The 20,192-nt window shown below is 35.5% G+C and overlaps 2 protein-coding genes and 1 pseudogene across 11 annotated transcripts in view; 1 reads left to right on the forward strand and 2 right to left on the reverse strand.

Annotated features, from left to right (window-relative positions):
- Nucleotides 1-10,731, forward strand: part of Tc2n (tandem C2 domains, nuclear) — an 82,758-nt gene extending 72,027 nt beyond the window's left edge. For 5 of the 8 annotated variants that reach the window (XM_076921386.1, XM_076921389.1, XM_076921387.1 and 2 more), the window contains 4 exons: nt 1,035-1,149; nt 2,724-2,938; nt 4,668-4,742; nt 7,699-10,731. In XM_076921386.1, the coding sequence (XP_076777501.1) occupies nt 1,035-1,149; nt 2,724-2,938; nt 4,668-4,742; nt 7,699-7,812 (519 nt within the window). In that variant the 3' untranslated portion in view covers nt 7,813-10,731. Of the gene's footprint in view, nt 1-1,034; nt 1,150-2,723; nt 2,939-4,667 lie in introns of all 8 variants that reach the window. The other 3 variants (XM_076921391.1, XM_076921392.1, XM_076921393.1) reach the window with 3 other exon arrangements.
- Nucleotides 8,267-11,105, reverse strand: LOC143436566 (elongin-C pseudogene; annotated as a pseudogene).
- A 6,267-nt stretch (nt 11,106-17,372) lies between these two features.
- Nucleotides 17,373-20,192, reverse strand: part of Catsperb (catsper channel auxiliary subunit beta) — a 143,110-nt gene continuing 140,290 nt past the window's right edge. Inside the window, exons 25-27 of one of the 3 annotated variants that reach the window (XM_076921394.1) lie at nt 18,867-18,967; nt 18,303-18,377; nt 17,373-18,042 (exon numbers count right to left, since the gene is read on the reverse strand). In XM_076921394.1, coding sequence (XP_076777509.1) covers nt 17,851-18,042; nt 18,303-18,377; nt 18,867-18,967 — 368 coding nt within the window. In that variant the 3' untranslated portion in view covers nt 17,373-17,850. The remainder of the gene's footprint in view (nt 18,043-18,302; nt 18,378-18,866; nt 18,968-20,192) is intronic. The other 2 variants (XM_076921395.1, XR_013106641.1) reach the window with 2 other exon arrangements.

Genomic DNA, 20,192 nt, shown 5'->3' on the forward strand with positions numbered 1-20,192 from the left:
ATCTTTGGGATTACCTCAGTTTGTGTTTTCTTTACTGCTTCTATTTCCATTTTCAGGTTTTGGATAGTTTTATTCATATCCTTCACTGGCTTGATTATATTTTCCTTGATTTCTTTAGATTTGTTTGCTTTGTCTTTTAGTGCTCTGCCTGTTTGATTGCATTTTTCTATACTTCTTTAAAGGTTTTATTCATTTCCTATTTACAGGCCTTTAGTATCTTTGTAAAATTGGATTTAAGATCCTCTCTTGTGCTTCAGTTTCTTTAGGATAGCCAATATTTGCTGTAGCAGGATAGTTCTCTGGTGGCGCCATATTGCCCTGGGTCTTGTTGACTGTGTTTTTATGCTATCCTTAGGCATCTGGTTTTCCCTGATGCTAGCAGGATGATCCTAATGGCAGCAGGACTTCTCAGGAAAACGGGGGAACTGTGGGCCAGACTTTGGAGGTCAGGGTACCTGACTGTTGGCTGTGCCTCAAGCAGAACCCATTGACAAGGGATTGGTGGGGCAGTATTTCAAGCTGGTAGTTTATTGGAACCCTTGCAGTCCTCCAAGGAGAAGCAGGATGATTTTGGGGTCCCACAAGGCCATTGGAACCAAAGAGTGGGTCCAGAGCTAGACAAGTGAGGTCATGGATCCCCTGCAACTTGCCTCTGCTGGCTATGTCCAGGGCAGACCTGACTGGGAAGGGATTGATGGAACATGATTCCAAGCTGGTTAGTCTCCCCCCAAGGCCTCCAAAGAGGAAGGAGAATAGTCATGGAGTCCAACATGGCTACTGGGGGACTTATTTTTTGGTATCAGTTATTTTGAAGTTCACTATATAGATATGTCATATATTTTCAGATTCTGTGCAAGTGAATATATTTTTGAAATTCATGGTATTTGTCCTCAAAACCTCTCATGGCTGCTGAGTTTGGGTATCAGTAGAAAATAATACTTTGAAAATTTTTTACTCTAGCTTTTTATGTTAGAACTTTTGAAATATGTCAAAATTCTATTATGAACTGTCAAATGATGTTTTTTCATGTATAGGTTTGCCAAGCAGAACTTGAACTGGGGACTTGTTTTCAAGCAGTAAATAGCAGGATTCAGCTGCAAATTCTCGAGGCACAATACCTTCCAAGTTCATCAACACCTCTGGCTTTGAGTAAGTGTATCAGTGGTTCAAAGAACATACAATGTGAAGAGGTTCCAGTAGAATAAGATCTAAAAGATGAGTGAATTAAGGTTTGTGTCCTTCTCTGAATGTTCAACTAGGGACTGTGATACATTGGTGAGCAATGCTTAGTTCACCAGGTCACCCTTATAGCTATATGTTTGAGAAGAACCCTATATTAACAGCTAAGAGTGGGAGGAAATTATCCTCCCCCAGTAAAAGTATTTTCACTAAGAAAGATAAAAAAGATATAAAACTGACCATTCAATTTAAGAAGTTAGAAAAATAAGAAGTATTCAGAAAGCTGAAGTTGATAAATAAAAGTTAAGAAAAGACAATATAACCAAAAGTTTTTTTCTTTAAAGGGACCATTAAAATAGAAAATTTTGTAGGGAGTTGGATGAAGCAAAGTAGAGGAAACATGAGTAGTATGCTGAACAGTGAATATTATATAATTTTAAAATAAGAAATTTGTAAGTCAGAAATTTAATAATATGCAAGACAATTTTGTACCAACTATGCTAACTCATTTGTACATACACAGAAATTAAATGATGTCCTTAAAAATTCACTGAAGAATAGGAAGAATCTGAAAAGAATAATAAACATGAAAAAGTGAAGAACTCCTTGTAAAAAGCACTAAGCAGGACTAGGGTGGGAGATGGCTCAGTTGGTAAAGTATTTTCTATACAAACGTTAGGACTTGAGTTCCGATCCCTAGGGCCATATAAATAGATCCCATTCCTTTTCCTGTGATCCCCCACTTTCTAGCCATTTCCTCTTGACTCTCTTGCTGCCTTTTTAGCCCCAGTTATACTAACTGACTCCTCATAGTAGTCAGACAACAGTTGTTGCTTAAGCTATAGTCATTTTGTATCACATCGAAAATTATGGTTAGGTGAAAAGATACTTTACCCACAGTTTTATCCAGGGCAGTTCTCTAGTTGATATTCCTGCTCCCAACTTCTTTAATATCCTTTTCTCCCCTTTGCTTTAAATAACAAAAGTTTTATTTTCTCCAAGCTCTAAAGACTGAACATTCCAGTATTAAGAGCGAGCAGAGTTGGTTTTGAGGGATCTTTACTGGTTTTTTTTTTTTTTTTTTTTGTATTGTTCCTAAAGTTCTTAATTGTTATGTTTGGTAATAGTTCATACAAACTATTTTATCATTGTCAAAGTGCTAGATCTCAAATTTATGTAAGAATATTTACTCATTTTATTCTAGTGCACATACACTTGTGGCATCACAAGCAGAGAAATTTACCTATAAAATTGTGAAATTAATACCTCTGGATGTCCACAGAGTTGACACTTTTCTTGTAATACTTTTCAATGTGTTTTCCTTTTAATAATTGTTTATTCTGTTTGATGTCAGTTAGACCAGAGGAATATTAAGTTCATTTGAGGACACAGTAATTATTTGTAAAGTGTGACAAAAGTTTTGTGTTTTATAGTCAAATAACAACCCAGAAGACCTTTCAAGTTGATTGTTTATATTTTATAACAATCCATATGTAGATAAAAATCCTTAGGTAGTATTTCACATAAAATCTTATAAACTATAGCTTCTTGTTTCCTAGGTTTCTTTGTGAAGGTAGGGATGTTCAGCTCAGGGGAGCTGATTTATAAGAAGAAGACACGCTTACTGAAGGCCACCAATGGAAGAGTAAAATGGGGAGAAACTATGACTTTTCCACTTATACAGACGGAAAAAGAAATTGTTTTCCTTATTAAACTTTACAGTCGGAGCTCTGTCAGAAGAAAACATTTTGTAGGCCAGGTTAGTATATGTTACTTTGAATTTCTCCCTGATACATCTCTGTGTGTTACTGTGAAGTTTATTAACAAAGGAAAGAAGATAAAATTAAGAATGAATATAGGAAACTTCTTCAACATTCTAAATTAAAATTCAGTATTGCCTCTGAATCAAATTTGTCAGATGTTTTGCTTTAATATAAAAAGATAATATTTCTGAGCAGTGAAGCTTATTTTTTAAGCCTTCTGAACTTTTCAACTTTAAAAAGAAGAGAAACCTAAATATGTAAAACACACTTAAGACTTTGAGTAACACATTTATTTTATTGTTTCATCTTGAACTTTTTATTAAAAATGATACTTTTATCATATTACCATATAATATATTAATATATTAAGATAACTTAGTTTTAATAGATTTTAATTTCTAGAAATTGTCAATTTTTAATAATGTTTTTTATATCATCTGGATAGTTGGTTCTACTGTGGATTAATTAAAATTCTGAGTAATTTGTATAGGGCTTGATAACATATAAATCTATAGAATTCTTTTTTATGTTTTCTTTTTTAAATCTTTGATTTGTGATAGCTATTATTTAGCTTTTTATCTTAATTGCAACTGTTTGTGCTACATTTAAATCGTGAAGTCTTTAACTGATGTTAAAACTTTCACTTGACCAAAAAACTGGTACTAGTAGTCTAGGTGAGATTTTCAGATTATGTGTATGATTTTTCAAAAATTTATATAATCTCTCATTTTATGTAATTAGACTGCTAATTTAAAGTGGTTTAGCTTTCTGTATTCTTATTTGGAGAGAAGCTTGAATTAAAGAATTCATGGAAATTTAATTTGCGAGATGATTTCCAGGATAGTAAAACTGGATTGCTTCTTTCTGGTGGCCTCAGGAGTCAGTCACCATAAGGGAATCCATATGTGGGATCAAGTTCTCCCAGTCTATCAAACCCAGTACTCTTAATGTTACCTGTGTTATATATTAGAGTTTATGTAAGATGTTGTTTAAAGTTCTTCTTAGGTTTTGATAGAAAAAGAATTGAAAACCAAAGATTTACTCAAATCTATTAGAAGAATTAGAAATTTGCTCTCAGGTAAGTTAATTCCAAGGTTACAGCATTTGTGAGTGTTATAGCCAAGACAAAGATTCAAGTTTTTTCAGTTGTTTGTCCATCTTGTTTCCATGTTATAAACTCTTTGTGATGCATTGTATTTGTACAATACTTCAAGTTTCTCCAGATGATTCACATGTATCATCTTCTATAGTTATAGAAGTAATCAGTATGATGAAATTATTATGGATTAAGAATGGCAATTTATTAGATTTCAATTAAGATTATAGTTTCCTTTAATGTAAAAGGAGCTCAAAGGCACATTTCTTCTATGTTAAAATCATTGCCTCAGTTTAGAAAACTTGGCAACAATGTTATTGAGTAATAATGATCAATTTTATTTGAGCTCCTAGATTAATTGAACAGGAAGGAGTACTCAAGGTGATTTTCTAGAATATTTCAGTTTTAATTCTTAAGTTGAATTGGGTCAAATAATCCAGGATGATTCAACAGGTTAAATATTTTAACATTTAAGGGTCAAATCATCAAGCCCCTTTTGAAAAAACGTGGAATGATACTTATTTAAAGATATGTTTCCAAACTTGTCAATATCTCCTAACAGTAAGAGTACTTATTTAAACTCAGTTGCTAATAATTATCAAGTTGAACGGTTGTACTGTTCTTTACAGCTCTGGATAAGTGAAGACAGTGATAACATTGAAGCAGTGAACCAGTGGAAAGAGACAATTACAAATCCGGAAAAGGTTGTTATCAAGTGGCACAAGTTAAATCCATCTTGAAGACTTCGGACATTAATTTAGTGAAGAGACAGCTTAACATTCTTTTAGAACATACTTTCTAAAACATGTAATGAGTTCTATCAGGCATACAAAGTGAATGAAATGTTTTAAAATAGTGCCAAAATATGATAAAAGGGTAGTAGTATTAGGCCAACTTAATGGATTATAAAATCTATAAAAATATCAATCCTAGATAGGTATTTCTATATTGGTTTTACTTTTGTTTTTAACATATTCAAAATCATTGGTGTTCTGTTCAGGAGCTTTTCACCTATGCCTAGGTATTCGAGGGTCTTCACTAACTTATCTTCTATTAGTTTCAGTGTATCTGGTTTTATGTGGAGGTCCTTTATCCACTTGGACTTGAGCTTTGTACAAGGAGAAAAGAATGGATTGATTTGCATTCTTCTACATGATGACCTCCAGTTGAACCAGCACCATTTGTTGAAAATGCTGTCCTTTTCCCACTTGACAGTTTTAGCTCCTTTGTCAAAGATCAAGTGATCATAGGTGTGTGGGTTCATTTCTGGATCTTCAATTCGATTCCATTGATCTTCTTGCCTGTCTCTGTACTAATACCATGCCTTTTTAAAAATCACTATTGCTCTGTAGTACACTTTGAGGTCAAGGATGGTAATTCCTCCAGAAGTTCTTTTATTGTAGAGAATAGTTTTTGCTATCCTGGGTTTTTTGTTATTCCAAATGAATTTGCAAATTGCTCTTTCTATCTCTATGAAGAATTGATTTGGGATTTTGATGGGGATTGTATTGAATCTGTAGATTGCTTTTGGCAAGATGGCCATTTTTACTGTATTTATCATGCCAATCCATGAGCATGGGAGATCTTTCCATCTTCTGAGACCTTCTTCAATTTCTTTCTTCAGAAACTTGAAGTTCTTGTCATACAGATCTTTCACTTGTTTGGTTAGATTCACACCAAGGTATTTTATATTATTTGTGACTATTGTGAAGGGTGTCATTTCCCTAATGTCTTTCTCAGTCTGTTTATCCTTTGAGTAGAGGAAGGCTACTGATTTGTTTGAGTTGATTTCGTGTCCAGCCACTTTGCTGAAGTTGTTTATCAGGTTTAGGAGTTCTCTGATAGAAGTTTTGGGGTCACTTAAGTATACTGTCATATCTGCAAATAGTGAAATTTTGACTTTTTTCTTTCCTATTTGTATCCCTTTGACTTCCTTTTGTTGTCTGATTGCTCTGGCTAGGACTTCCAGTCTATATTGAATATTAGGTAGGGAGAGAGTGGGCAGCCTTGTCTAGTCCCTGATCTTAGTGGGATTGCTTCAAGTTTCTCTCCATTTAGTTTGATGTTGGCTACTGGTTTGCTGTATATTGCTTTTTACTATGTTTAGATATGGGCCTTGAATTCCTGATCTTTCCAAGACTTTTACCATGATAGAATGTTGATTTTTGTCAAATGCTTTCTCAGCTTCTAGATGATGATGATGATAGCAAGATGATCATGTGGCTTTTTTTTTCTTTGAGTTTGTTTATATAGTGGATTACATTGATGGATTTCTGAATATTGTACCATTCCTGCATTCCTGGGATAAAGCCTACTTGATCATGGTGGGTGAGTGTGTTTTGATGTGTTCTTGGATTTGGTTTGCCAGAATTTTATTGAATATTTTTGCATTGATATTCATAAGGAAGATTGGTCTGAAGTTCTCTTTTTGTTGGGTCTTTGTGATGTTTAGCATGATTGTGGCTTCAAAGAATGAATTGGGTAGTGTTCCTTCTATTTCTATTTTGTGGAATAGTTTGAAGAGAATTGGTATGGCTTATGCTCTAAGATCAAGAGTTCACAAATGGGACTTCATAAAATTGCAAAGCTTCTGTAAGGCAAAGGACATTGTCAATAAGACAAAACAGCAACCAACAGATTGGGAAAAGATCTTTACTAATCCTACATCCGATAGAGGCTAATATCCAATATATACAAAGAACTCAAGAAATTATACTCCAGACAACCAAATAACCCTATTAAAATGGGGTACACCCTAAACAATTCTCAAGTGAGGAAGCTCAAATGGCCGGAAAGTACCTAAAGAAATGTTCAACATCCAGTCATCAGGAAAGTGCAAATCAAAACAACACTGAGATTCCACCTCACACCAGTCAGAATGGCTAAGTTCAAAAACTCAGGTGATAGTAGATGCTGTCGAGGATGTGGAGAAAGAGGAACATTCCTCCATTGTTGGTGGGATTGCAAGATGGTGCAACCACTCTGGAAATCAGTCTGGCAGTTCCTTAAAAAAGTGGACATAGCATTACTTGAGGACCCAGCTATACCATTCCTGGGCATATACTCAGAAGATGCTCCAACATATAACAAAGACATATGCTCCACTATGTTCATAGCAGCCTTATTTATAATAGCCAGAAGCTGGAAAGAACACAGATGTCCTTCAACAGAGGAATGGATACAAAAGATGTGGTACATTTAAACAATGAAGTATTACTCAGCTATTAAAAATAATGAATTTGAGAAATTCTTAGGTAAATGGATAAACAAGAAAATATCATCCTGAGTGAGGTAACCCAGTCACAAATGAACACACATGGTATTCACTCACTGATAATTGGTATTAGCCGAGAAGTTTGAAATACCCAAAATTCAACTCACAGACCACATGAAGCTCATGAAGAAGGAAGACCAAGTGTGGGTGCTTTGTTTCTTCTTAGAAAGATTTTCTAATGTTTTAATCACTTTTTACTCAAGTATTTTTCAGCTGAAGATGTATTGAATGTAAACATGTATATTTATTGTATCCTTGAAATTTTTATGTGAAAATGTAGATACAAACACTTGTGTTAATAGGTATTCTTAGAGAGAAAAACAATTAGGAGCCAATAACAATAACTGAAGTAGTATGCAAAAATCATTTCCTTTTGTATTTTTTAGGCTGTTCTTGACCTTTACTTACTTGTAACAAGGAAAAGGGAACCAAGATGCTGTTGGGAAGCCAGCTGGAAACCAATTAAACTTCACAACAGGAGGAGGATTATTCATTTATAAATTATATCATTTAATATATATTAAACTGTGAGAGAGAGAGAGAAGAGAGAGAGAGAGAGAGAGAGAGAGAGAGAGAGAGAGAGAGAGAGAGAGAGAGCACAAAAAGTTATAGACCATGTCAGAATATTACTATTTGGCATTGATTTAATTTTACACAATGCTATTCTCTTAATAATGTTTTTTTTTTCTGCCTTTCATTTCTTTTCTCCATTTTAAAAATGAATTGGTATACTTGTTTACTTCCCAGGTTTTGGAAGTATCTTTAATATGTTGGTATAACAAACACATTCCAATTCAAATAGCAACTACAAATTGGTGTGCAGAAGAACAGAAGTAATCTGTTCTACAATTAATTTGCTCAGTTGCATGCAAGCAATATGCTATGTGTGGAAAAATTACCAAATTACAGATGTTGAATACTAAATGATTTAACAGTTAATATGATTTATTTTATTTAACAATATAGGCAGTTTGAAGCCATCAGCAACTCCAGTGGTAATTTTAGGTACAATTGGGAGTTCAGGAATCTCAATGAAGCTATTAGTGTAGCTGACTTTGTGGGTAAAATATATGCATCTCTCAATAGCAAATGTGAAGGATTCTCTAAAATTGTCCTCATTGATTTCATTCTCAGCAAACTGTCCTTGCCCACACAGCATGGCCTTTATGTTTCATGGTATTGGTGCATGTTTGGTTTTTTTTTTTTACAATAAATTCATGATCTCCTGAAGGTATTAACTTGATATATATGGCATGAAGACTTTCTCAGCCACCATAGTTTTTTCCCCTCCACCCATTATGTTATTATAAAAAATTAACTAGTATTAGTAAATCAATTAATATTATATTATTATAAAATATTAATATGTTATTAAAATAAAACTTTGTAAGTTTTTCCTACACATTCTGGAGGACTAGAAGAACTAACTTCTCCCAGATTACAGCTATTTTCTGCAACAGGAAGGAGATTAGTCAACAATGGATTTATTTGTTTTTTTGGTTTTTTTGGTTTTTGGTTTTTTGGTTTTTTGTTTTTGGGTTTTTTTTTTTTTTTTTTTTTTTTGGTTTTTGGTTTTTGGTTTTTGGTTTTTCGAGACAGGGTTTCTCTGTGTAGTTCTGGCTGTCCTGGAACTCACTCTGTAGACCAGGCTGGCCTTGAACTCAGAAATCCACCTGCCTCTGCCTCCCAAGTGCTGGGATTAAAGGTGTGCGCCACCACTGCCTGGCGCCAACAATGGATTTATAAACTCAGATAACACAGAAAGTTACATCCCATGTCAAAAAATGACCTTATTACTTGGCATTCATTTAGTATATATACATAAATAGAAAATAAATAAAGGCTGTCATTCTGCTTCATCCAGAGCAAGTGTTTTTTCCAGATGCTTCAATTTTCCCTTTCCTGTCTTTCATTCTCTTTTTTTCCCTCTAGTTCAAAAAGAGTTAACAAGCTCCAAGCACCTCACCTGGCCAGTAAGGGGGTCTCAAGCCAGAAAGAAAAGAGCCCTAGCAACTAAAACTTCTTTACCTAGTCCTCTGCTGCTAACAGCACAAGCCGATTACCAGAAACCAGTGGCTTTTAGCCACAGAACAGCAAGAGAGTTAAATTTCCAGAGGCCATGAGCTTATGGCCCTTAGAAAAGTAAGAAAGACTTACAAGGCCAGACAACATCAGTATTTGACCTTTGTCCAATGATGTGTCTCAACTCAACAGTATTTGTAAAGATGGGGACAGCTCCCTGACAGGTGGCTACAAAGCTGCTGTACCATAAAGTCTTCATCCAGTGTAAATGATAGGTCCCCCATAACTATAAGGATGGAGTCTCCAATTAACCTTCTTCAGCATACTACATGCAATTAGCTCAGAGTTGCACACAAATGGCTCACAGGAGGACCTGGAATCCCTCATACACCCCTCTCCCCTCAAGAAATGTCCACAGTCAACAGTTCCAAACATAATGCTCTCTCAAAAGTAGGCACAGATGATCTCAGGAAGATTATAGCTGTTTTGCTTAGAGGACTATCTTCTATAACAACTATGTAGATTACAAACAGTTTTGGAGTCTGAGAAGCCTGATAACAAGGTGCTGATAAATCAGTTTCTGATGAAGGCATGCTGCCTCAGTCATATTCTTATGTAATTTTCCATGGCAGAAAGGCCAAATATCCATCACTCTTGACTCTGTTTTGAAAGAACATTTATCCCATCCATGAGAGCTCCATTCTAAAGACCTAAGCATGTCCCAAACACTAACTTCCTATACCATCCATTTTATAAGGATTGCAATTTCAACACACAAAACTGGACATTTTTTCCACTGTAATTTTTATAGGTTTCCTTTGTCAATATTGAAACCTACACTACAAATTATGTCTGTATAACTCAAAGAATCCAGTACAGGAAGCACAACAAATAGGGAAAACAGGGCCTAATAAATAGACCATCACCCTAGAAAAGGCTGAGAAGAATGGATTCAGAATTTACAAGGTCTGGCTATCCAACATGAGGTGGAAAGAATAGATAAAAGCAAAACTACACTTGTAGGTATGCTAGAAGGTAGTTGAAGGAATCCAAGCATGTTTCCTTTGAAAGCAGGAAATAAGAACCACTAAGTATTAAAAAGGGAGGTACATTAAAGAGTCAAACGAGTGGTATTAAAATTGCTTGTCATTGAGTCAGCTGACAAAAGAAACCAAGATTTCCAGATGGGCAGTCAGTAATGATGCGTTCGTGCTACCAGAGTTCTTGGATATGTATGTGTCAGTTAAGGGATCAACCAAACCTTTCCTACTTCTTTCATTTTCATTTAATTCTTTAATTGGATACACAAGGCATTTTATCCATACAGCAATTTTTTTCTTATAATCATGCTTTCTCTGGTTTACTTTGCAAATAAAAAAAACAATATAAAATCTCAATATGAACAATGATGTTTTATGTATTTAAATATGTAATGTGACTCATTTACAACTTTAGTCATTTCATGATTAAAACAGCATACATTATATAATCAAAGAAGTTAAAAAACCCAGAAATTAAACTGAAGGTCAACTTAGTGTCACAATCAATTAAACTTACTTTTGCTGAAATAAATCATTATATCATAAGAAGCAGACTTTTTGAAAAAATTATCTTCTATCCTCAAAACTGAAGAATGATGACCTTAAAATCCCATGACATGAGACTATTAAAAGCATTACTGAATAATTATCAACACATTTATATATATTTGTATGTATATATGTATATTGTCTCTAAAAAATTACCTCATACAACTATCAGGCAGAACCATTACAGCAAGGTAATTGATTATATGATTTTGTAAATACTAATACATTCCCATAAGTCCTTAGTAAGTTTAAGGCAATAATTCATGTCATAAATGATTAAGAGAAAAGGAATAACAGCAGAAATGTTTACATGTATTTCGATTAAGACTAGTATCTCACCAAACATTATCTGTTACTAGCCACATAAGTTCATTGTAAGTTAAAGCAATATTTTTTAAGATTTATTTATTTTAATATATGTGAGTATATTGTCCTGTCTTCAAACACAGCCAAAGAGAAGACATTGGATCCCATTATAGATGGTTATGAACCACCATGTGGTTGCTGGGAATTGAATTTAGGACCTCTGGAAGAACAGTCAGTGCTCTTAACATCTCTCCAGCACCAAAGCAATAATTTTTATGTCACAAGTTAGCATGGTTTTGTCAAGAGACATATCATCTGCCTGTATCTTATTAGTTTTGAAGTTTTGAATAAATAGTCAATATTTTATAAATTGTTCATTCCCAGTTTGGTTACTGGATAATGGTCTTATACCTAACCTAGAAGTAATGTTTTATTTCACCATAAATTTGTTCTAAACCTGTTTTCTTTTAGTGTGATTAGCCTGTGGCACATGAAGGTTCACAAAGCTCTTATTTGCAGCTTTTATACTATAGAAGACTTGAAATTACTTGTATAATTTTAGAAATTCTATAAATAATTTCAATAATTAATAAATCATAATTAATAATTATAATTAATAATAAATAAATATAATTTCATAATTAGGAATTATTAAATCATTCATTTGTCTATACAGCATCACTACATGAGAGTACATCTTCATGTTAGTCTGCAAAAAATCTACCCAATGAACTGGGCTAATGCCAGGAATCATTAGGGTATTTAATAGTGACAGAAAAGGCATATTCACAGCAGGAAGCAATTTTGGGATGAAATCTCTTGGGACTTTGCCTCACAGAGCTCACCCATCCTAGGCCAAGCAAAATAGTGGGCCATCTCTTGAAAATTCACTTGCATGTCTTTAGCCTTTCCTAGATGGCTTCTGACAGCTACCCACACATTGTAAACAACCCTAAGCATGCTCTGTAAGTGATCCAAACAAATCTATTAGTTCCCACTGGTTGGATTTTGGTGAACTTTGATTTGTTGTTGGGAACTTATCAGGAGGTTACTTATGTTTTCCTAGGGATGGAATTCTGCCAACACCATTTATTTTGTTATATCATTCAATAGACTAGGAAGAAAATTACATAAAACAGGGAAGAATGCAGTGTGCTTCTCAAAGTGTGTTCTCCCAGGTTCCCAAAGTTTCCTAAGGTATGCTTTATGACTGACTCTGTAAGTTAGAAAAAGCAAAGTCTCTTTGCTTACATTGGAATTCTTTTTTCCATTATCTCAAGAGTTTCTATTCTTTCTTGCTTTCACAAGGCTGATTCCACCCTGTCCCAGGCCCAGCTTTACTTCATATTCTAATCACAAGTCATAAGATTTCAGGTTCACCGTAAAAAATGTCTTATTTGGTTATGTGTTACAACTTGCTATAACTAACCCTTCCTCATAATTTTTCTTAGGATAGATCATAGAACCTAAGGGAGTATTTTATTTATATAGCAGTGTATTATAAAGCTTAGGAGCAGCCAAGGGAAAAGATGCATACAGTAAAGTATAGGGCATGATTATGGTACTTTGTATACACTGTACTGGCTACCTTAATGTCAAGGTGACACAGATTAGAGTGATGTGAGAGGAAGGACTCCCAATTGAGAAGATACCATTTTAAGAGTGCGCTGTAGGCAATCCTGTAAGGGCATTTTCTTAATTAATGATTGGTGTGGGAGGAACCAGCCCATGGGGGGATGGGGCACCCCTAAACTGATGGTCCTGGGTTTCACAAGAAAGCAGCTGAGCAAATCAAAGAGAGCAAGCTAGTAAGCATTATTTCTTTTTTTTCAGTTTAGATAAATAATTTACTTGAAATGAGGTTTCTGTGGCTTAGCAATGACAGTATCAAATGCTTCTAGTAATGCCAACTAAAAGGACTATGTATGTATTTCACCATAATGTCTTAGACCAAAATTCTCAAAGTTTAGAACACCAAGATTCTGTTGGTCAACTTAAAAAAACCGTCCTTAAGCAAAGGAGATGTAATGGATTCCTAAGTGACAGTTATTCCTGTGGCAGGGTGTCCAGTCCTCTGGAGAGACACTGCAGACACTGATTGTGTTCAACAGAAAAGCAGCCCCATTTCTAATTCCATAGAGCAGGGGAGCCTTATAAAACCCACTGAAGAAGTTCCAATAGATAATGCTCAAACACAGCAGCACTTTTATTAACAAGAACAGAGTAATCTGATCACAGCAAATATAGGTGTGAAATAAATGATATCTCAGGTGACATAGATGAATACTAAAAAAGAGGAGACACCCATGTGTGTCTCACAACTGTTGAGTATGAAAGTGGCCTGTTAGCAATGAAAGACAAGAGCAACATTTACACCACAGAATGACCGCAGACCAGGTCACTTTGAAAAAGGTAACGAAGGTCATGTCCCATAACCAGAAAGGGGAGCCATCTGATTATTAACTGGGCCAAATGCTCTTGGGAATTTCAATACTGCCTGATACTGTTTCCTCTTTGAGATAAAGAAGTCAAAGTTTATGTTCTTGATAGTGGCCATTAAGTGTTCTGACTGAGAAGCCTAAACCCATTCGCCCTCAGAACACTGGGTCTAAGAGTCAACTACTTGGAACACTGATACATTTTTTTTGAGGTCTTCGGTGGAACTAAATCAGCATGTTAACATAATCTGAAAATGAAAACAACAAAGGTACAAAGCAGTCAGATGTGCACAAATATACACACATGTGAAAGAGTCCCAGTTCCAGTATCACAGGACAGAATTTATGGTTAAGATTATTTTAGACAGTGAGTCTTTCTGGCCACTCAGTTACTAAGATCCCTTTTCATCACATGATAGCTCTAAACACATACTTGGAATGCTCAGAAGAGTCCACTTGTAGCCTTGTAAGATATAATTTAAGGTGAGACTTGATATGAACATGCATTATTTCTCTATGGCTTCACTATTACTGTTACCATCCAGTTTTTATTACTATTACTCTGTAGTAAAGCTCAAAGTCAGGGATGGTGTACCTGCAGAAGTTCTGTTATTGTTCAGTACTGTTTTAGCTATCCTGGGTTGTTCATTTTTCTATATGAAGTTGAGAATTGTTGTTCATGGTCTGTAAAGAATTGTATTGGAGCATGTGTCCTTGTTATATGTTGGAGCATCTGGGTATATGCCCAGGAGTGGTATAGCTGGGTCCTCAGGTAATGTTATATCCAGTTTTCTGAAGAACCACCAGACTGATTTCCAGAGTGGTTGTACCAGCTTGCAATCCCACCAACAATGGAGGAGTGTTCCTTTTTCTCCACATCCTCACCAGCATCTGCTATCACCTGAGTTTTTGATCTTAGCCATTCTAACTGGTGTAAGGTGGAATCTCAGGATTATTTTGATTTGCATTTCCCTGATAAGAACCCAGATGTCCTTCAACAGAGGGATACAGAAAATATGGTACATTTATACAATGGAATATTACTCAGCTATTAAAAACAATGAATTTGAGAAATTCTTAGGTAAATGGATGGAACTAGAAAATATTATCCCGAGTGAGGTAACCCAATCACAAAAGAACACACATGATATTCACTCACTGATAATTGGATATTAGCCCAGAAGCTTGAAATACCCAAGATTCAACTCACAGACCACATGAAGCTCATGAAGAAGGAAGACCAAGTGTGGGTGTTTTAGTCCTTCTTAGAAGGGGTAACAAAATACTCAAGGGAGCAAATATGGAGACAAAGTGTGGGACAGAAACTGAAGGAGGGGCTGTCTGGAGACCATTCCACCTGGGTATCCATCCCATGTGCAGTCACCAAAGGTAGACACTGATGTGGGTGCCAGGAAGTGCATGCTGATAGGAGGCTGATATAGCTGTCTCCTTAGAGGTCTGCCAGAGCCTGAAATATACAGAGGAGTATTCTCACAGCTAACCATTGAACTGATCATGGGGTTTCCAATGAGGAGTGAGAGAGAAGACTGAAGGAGCTGAAAGGGTTTGTGGCCCCATGAGGAGAGCAACAATACCAACCAACCAGAGCTCCCAGGGTCTAAACCACACAGCTGTATATGTAGGGGAGGATGGCATTGTCAGACATAGGTGGGTGAGGAAGTCCTTGGTCCAGTGAAGGCTGGATGCCCCAGTGTGGGGGAAATTGCAGGTGGGGAGGTGAGAGTGGGAGGGCTGGGGGAGGGGCATATTCTTATAGAAGCAGGAGGAGGGGGATGGAATAGGGGGTTCCTGGGTGTTTGTGGGGGGGAAGGGGATAATATCTGAAATGTAAATATAATATTCAATAAAAAGTAAAAAATAATTGTATTGGAATTTTGATGGTAATTGCATTGAATCTATAGATTGCTGTTGGTAAGATAGCCATTTTACTATGTTAATTCTACTGATCTATGAGCATAAGAGATTATTTCTATCTTCTGATATCTTCTTGAATTTCTTCAGAGACTTGAAGTTCTTGTTATACAAGTCTTTCAGCAAGATATTTTATATTATTTGTGGCTATTGTGAAGAGCACTATCTCCCTAACATCTTTCTCAGACTATATATCACTTATGTAAAGGAGGGCTACTGATTTCTTTGAGTTAATTTTGTATCCAGATACTTTGCTGAAGGTGTTTATCAGCTGTAGGTGTTCTCTGGTAGAAATTTTGTGATTACTTATGTATACTATCATATCATTTGTGAATAGCAATACTTAGACTTTTTAAAAAAATATGTATTGCTTTGACCTTCTTTAGTTGTCTTATTCTTCTAGCTAGGACTTCAATTACTACATTGATGAGATAGGGAGAGAGTGGCTAGTCTGGTCTTGTCCCTGCTTTTAGTGGAATTGCTTTAGGCTTTATCATTTAATTTGATGTTGACTATTGTATTGTTGTTTTTGCCTTTATTGTGTTTAGGTATGGGCCTTGTATTCCTGATCTCTCCAAGACTTTACAATGAAGTAGTATACTTCATTTGTCAAAGGCTTTTCAAGATCTAATGAGATCTTGTGACTGTGTTCTCTCAGTTTGTTTATATGGTGGATTGTGTTGATGGGTTTTCATATACTTATACTAAAGCATTCCTGCATCCTTGGGATGAAGTTTCATTGATCATATTGGATGGTGTCTTTGATATGTTCTTGGATTCAGTTTGAGAGTATTTTATTGAGTATTTTTGCATCAATGTTCATAAGAGAAGTCGGTCTGAAATTCTCTTTCTTTGTGAAAATGTGTGTTTTATGGATCTGGTGATTGTGGCCTCATGGAATGAGTTTGGAAATGTTTGTTTGTTTGTTTTTATATTTTATGAAATAGTTTGAGGAGTATTGGTATAGTTCTTTGAAAGTCTGGTAGAATTTTGTGCTAAAACCACCTGATCCTGTGCCTTTTTTGTATTTCCTTGGGGGTTATCAGATTACTTAGTTTACCTGATCATGATTTAACTTTGGTAAGTATATCTATCTAGATAATTATATATTTTATTTAGATTTTACAATTTTGTGGAGTACAGGCTTTTGAAATAAGAACTAATTTTTTTTTTAATTCTTCAGTTTCTGTTTTTTTTTTTCCTTTCTCCATTTTCATTTCTGTTTTTGTTAATTTGGGCAATGTCTATTTGTCTTTTATTTAGTTTGGCTAAGAGTTTTTCTATCTTGTTGATTTTCTCAGAGAACTACCTCTCTTGGTTTTGTTGATTTTTTTTTTTGTAATGTTCCCTTTGTTTATAAATGATTCATTTCAGCTCTAAGTTTGCTTATTTCCTGCCAACTACTCCTCTTAGGTTGTGCAAAATTCCACCCAGAATTCTGTGGACATTTGGCATCCCCTCCTACCCACACTCTGATCCCTGCTACATCCTCTTCAAATTTTATTCAGCACATAAACACTGCTTCTTCTAGAGTTTTCAGGTTTAATTTTAAATCATTACTGTGAAACCTCTCCAAGTTCTTTATGAATGCACTTAGTGCTATGAACTTTCCTCTCAGGACTGTTTTCATTGTGTCCTATAAGCTCTAATATATTGTGCCTTCACTTTCATTGAATTCTGGAAAGTCTTTAATTCCTTTCTTTATTTCTTCCCTGACAGAGAGATCATTGAATAGAGAGTTGTTCAGTTTTCATGAGTTCGTAGGCTTTCTGTTGTTGAATTCCAGCTTTAATTCTTGGTGGTCTGATAGGCTACAAGGAGTTATTTCAGACACAGATACAGCGACCCACAATCAAACATTAGAAGGAGCTTGAGGAAAGGTTTTCAGGATGTAAAATATTGCCCTATTTCCTCATCCACTGATGAGCCTCTCCATACCTGGCTCCCATTGTGTACTGATGCCCTCACTATATCACAATTTCATCTAAAACCTGGCCCTACAAAATGACCTCTAGAGCATAAAAGCTATATATTGCAGAAAACCCACTCCACACAGAATTGGTTATCACTTTATATTTTAGAAAACAATCCAAAAAAATCCCATTCCATGTAAGTACTGAAACAATGTTTTACGTATTTTAAAAATAAGAAAATGCAATGTGGAACTGCTGGCCATCAGGAACTAGAATTATAATAGTATAATAATTCTGTAGCATTGTGATTGTCATTTGTTAATTATATAGACTTTCAATTATGGGCTGACAGTTGTAGTTGAGGTAAATGTGGGATTTCCCCTAATACATCTCTTCAATGCTCTCAGTGGGTGGATGTTACGCAGCTGGAACACAAATGCTATAAAAATTAATCCCCCTAGCACTACAGATGTTGCAACAGCTATTAGTGTGTGTCCAGGAAAAGGCAATGGTACGTCGTCGACATAAATCTAAAAGTAAAAGCAAAGTGGTTATGTAAAACACTAGACATTGTCTGATCCCCACAACTAACCACACAGCAAAATTCTACCCAGAATTCTGTGGACATTTAGCATCTGCTACCACCCACACTCTGATCCCTGCCACACCCTGATCAAACCTTATCCAGCATACAAATATTACCCCTGTTGTCTTTATCCATAATTTGGATTGTTCAGAATTGTGTCATTTTCCCACTCATCTCATTTTGTAAGTTTTGCATTTACTATACCTGGAATTCTTCATTTAATTCACAAAAGCTGACTCCAGGAACCAGAGACACCTTGAAGTGAAACAGTTCAGAGCCCTGTGGAACAAACACAGATGGTCATCCTCAACATATGTGTTTATTTCAACTAAAGTACCCAGGAGAGCCACTTTTATGAGACTACATCTACGAGAATGAAAGAAACATAAAACTACTTGACTTTTAGGAACACTTTGTGTCACTACTAAATTTCTGTAGTTTTAATGTTTCTCCCCATTTCTCCTGTTTTCCAGACTTACTTGGGCTTTATTCCTGAGATCCCTAGCTAGTGGAAACAACTTTTCTGCTCCCCTTAGCCAACTGATCTGGTTTATCTCTTACAAAATAGTAAATTAACATTCCACTAAATATTCTGATTCATTGAAAAATAAGAAACCAAGAGAAATTTTTTTTAAAATAAAGATTTTTCTATATACTTTAAAGCTGCTATTTACACTATTCATCAGCTTGTAATCTTTCAATCTTACTTTATTATACATGCTTTACTTTGAACTCTACATGGTAAAAATGATAAAGCTGTCAATTTACCTTTATGGTTAAGTTGAGGCCTAAAGGATTATACACTGGAGTCTTAAGCAGTGGCTCTAAGTAATCCTTCATTTTCTTAACGTTTTCTGGCTCACTGTGTTCTGAAATACGTGGAATACATTTTAAGCATACTTATATTTTCATATATTAGCCTAAATGTTGTTACATGCAGTAAGGTACAACAAAATATTGTATTGTGTGACATGACTAAGGAACTCATGCTCTTAATTTTGAGTTGTAAGTATCCTTAGAGTTGTGTGTTCCTAAGATATTTTAATATAGGCTAAAGCAGAACAGCTAAGAAAAAAAAGAGACACCCAGAAGATAGTAAAATATACCAGAGCATGTGTATGGACATCTCAAAGAGTTGCAGAAGACAGACCCAAGTGTATGTATGGGCTCAAGAGAGACTTATTTTTATTTTCAAACTGTGTTTAGTACTTAGGGCTGGCAAGATGATGGAGTGACTAAGAGCACTGGCTACTCTTGTAGATGACCTGGGTATGATTCCCAATACCCATGTGGCAACTCACAACCATCTGCAATTCCAGTTCTAGGGGATCTGAATCTTGGCCTCCTCTGGCTTTTGAAGGTACCAGGTACTCAAGTGATGTCCAGATATACAGACAAAACACCCATATTCTTCAAAAGCAAAGAGATTCTGGTACTTGGTAGTTGAACCCCAGTGCCTTGTTCATAGTAGACAAGACCTCTACCAAACGACATACTTCAGGTGGAATTAGCTTAACTGCTCACATTGTTCCGATGTGCTTCTCAAGAAGGAGAGGACTTCTGCTCTCTTTGCTTTGGAGTGAGTTCTTTTTTTCTAGTCTCTGATGTATAAGAAACCCTTCTTGATATGATCATTCTTTGCATTTTTCATAGTGGTGGGCAAATGATTTGCCTAAGATGGCAGTAACCTTGCACAATAGGACCACTAAAGGGTTCTCCAAGAGAAGTAAATAGCTTGCCCCACCTATTTTTTATTTATTTTCTAAATAAGTAAGCTGGTGTATATGTTATAAACTACAGCAATATAATGGGGACAGGAGCTAAAGAAGATAATTCAATCTCTGCCTGTCTTAGCTGATTTCCCTTGGGAATAGTGTCACCACTGCTAACTCACTAGTTTAACACTCTGCTTTTAAAATGCTTATGTATTTAAAAGTCAATTCGCCAAACCTGGTTAAAGACACCAGGGAACCACAAAAACTGGGAATATTAATTTGGAAAAATGGAAGCTTTATTTTCTTCCCTGGAGTTTTCACTTCAAGAAAGCATTAAATTTGGCAGAGTAAGACTCACTGAACCAAATGTCTGCAAACT

This window comes from Arvicanthis niloticus, chromosome 23, assembly GCF_011762505.2.
Source record: "Arvicanthis niloticus isolate mArvNil1 chromosome 23, mArvNil1.pat.X, whole genome shotgun sequence".
In the NCBI taxonomy this organism is placed as follows: Eukaryota; Metazoa; Chordata; class Mammalia; order Rodentia; family Muridae; genus Arvicanthis; species Arvicanthis niloticus.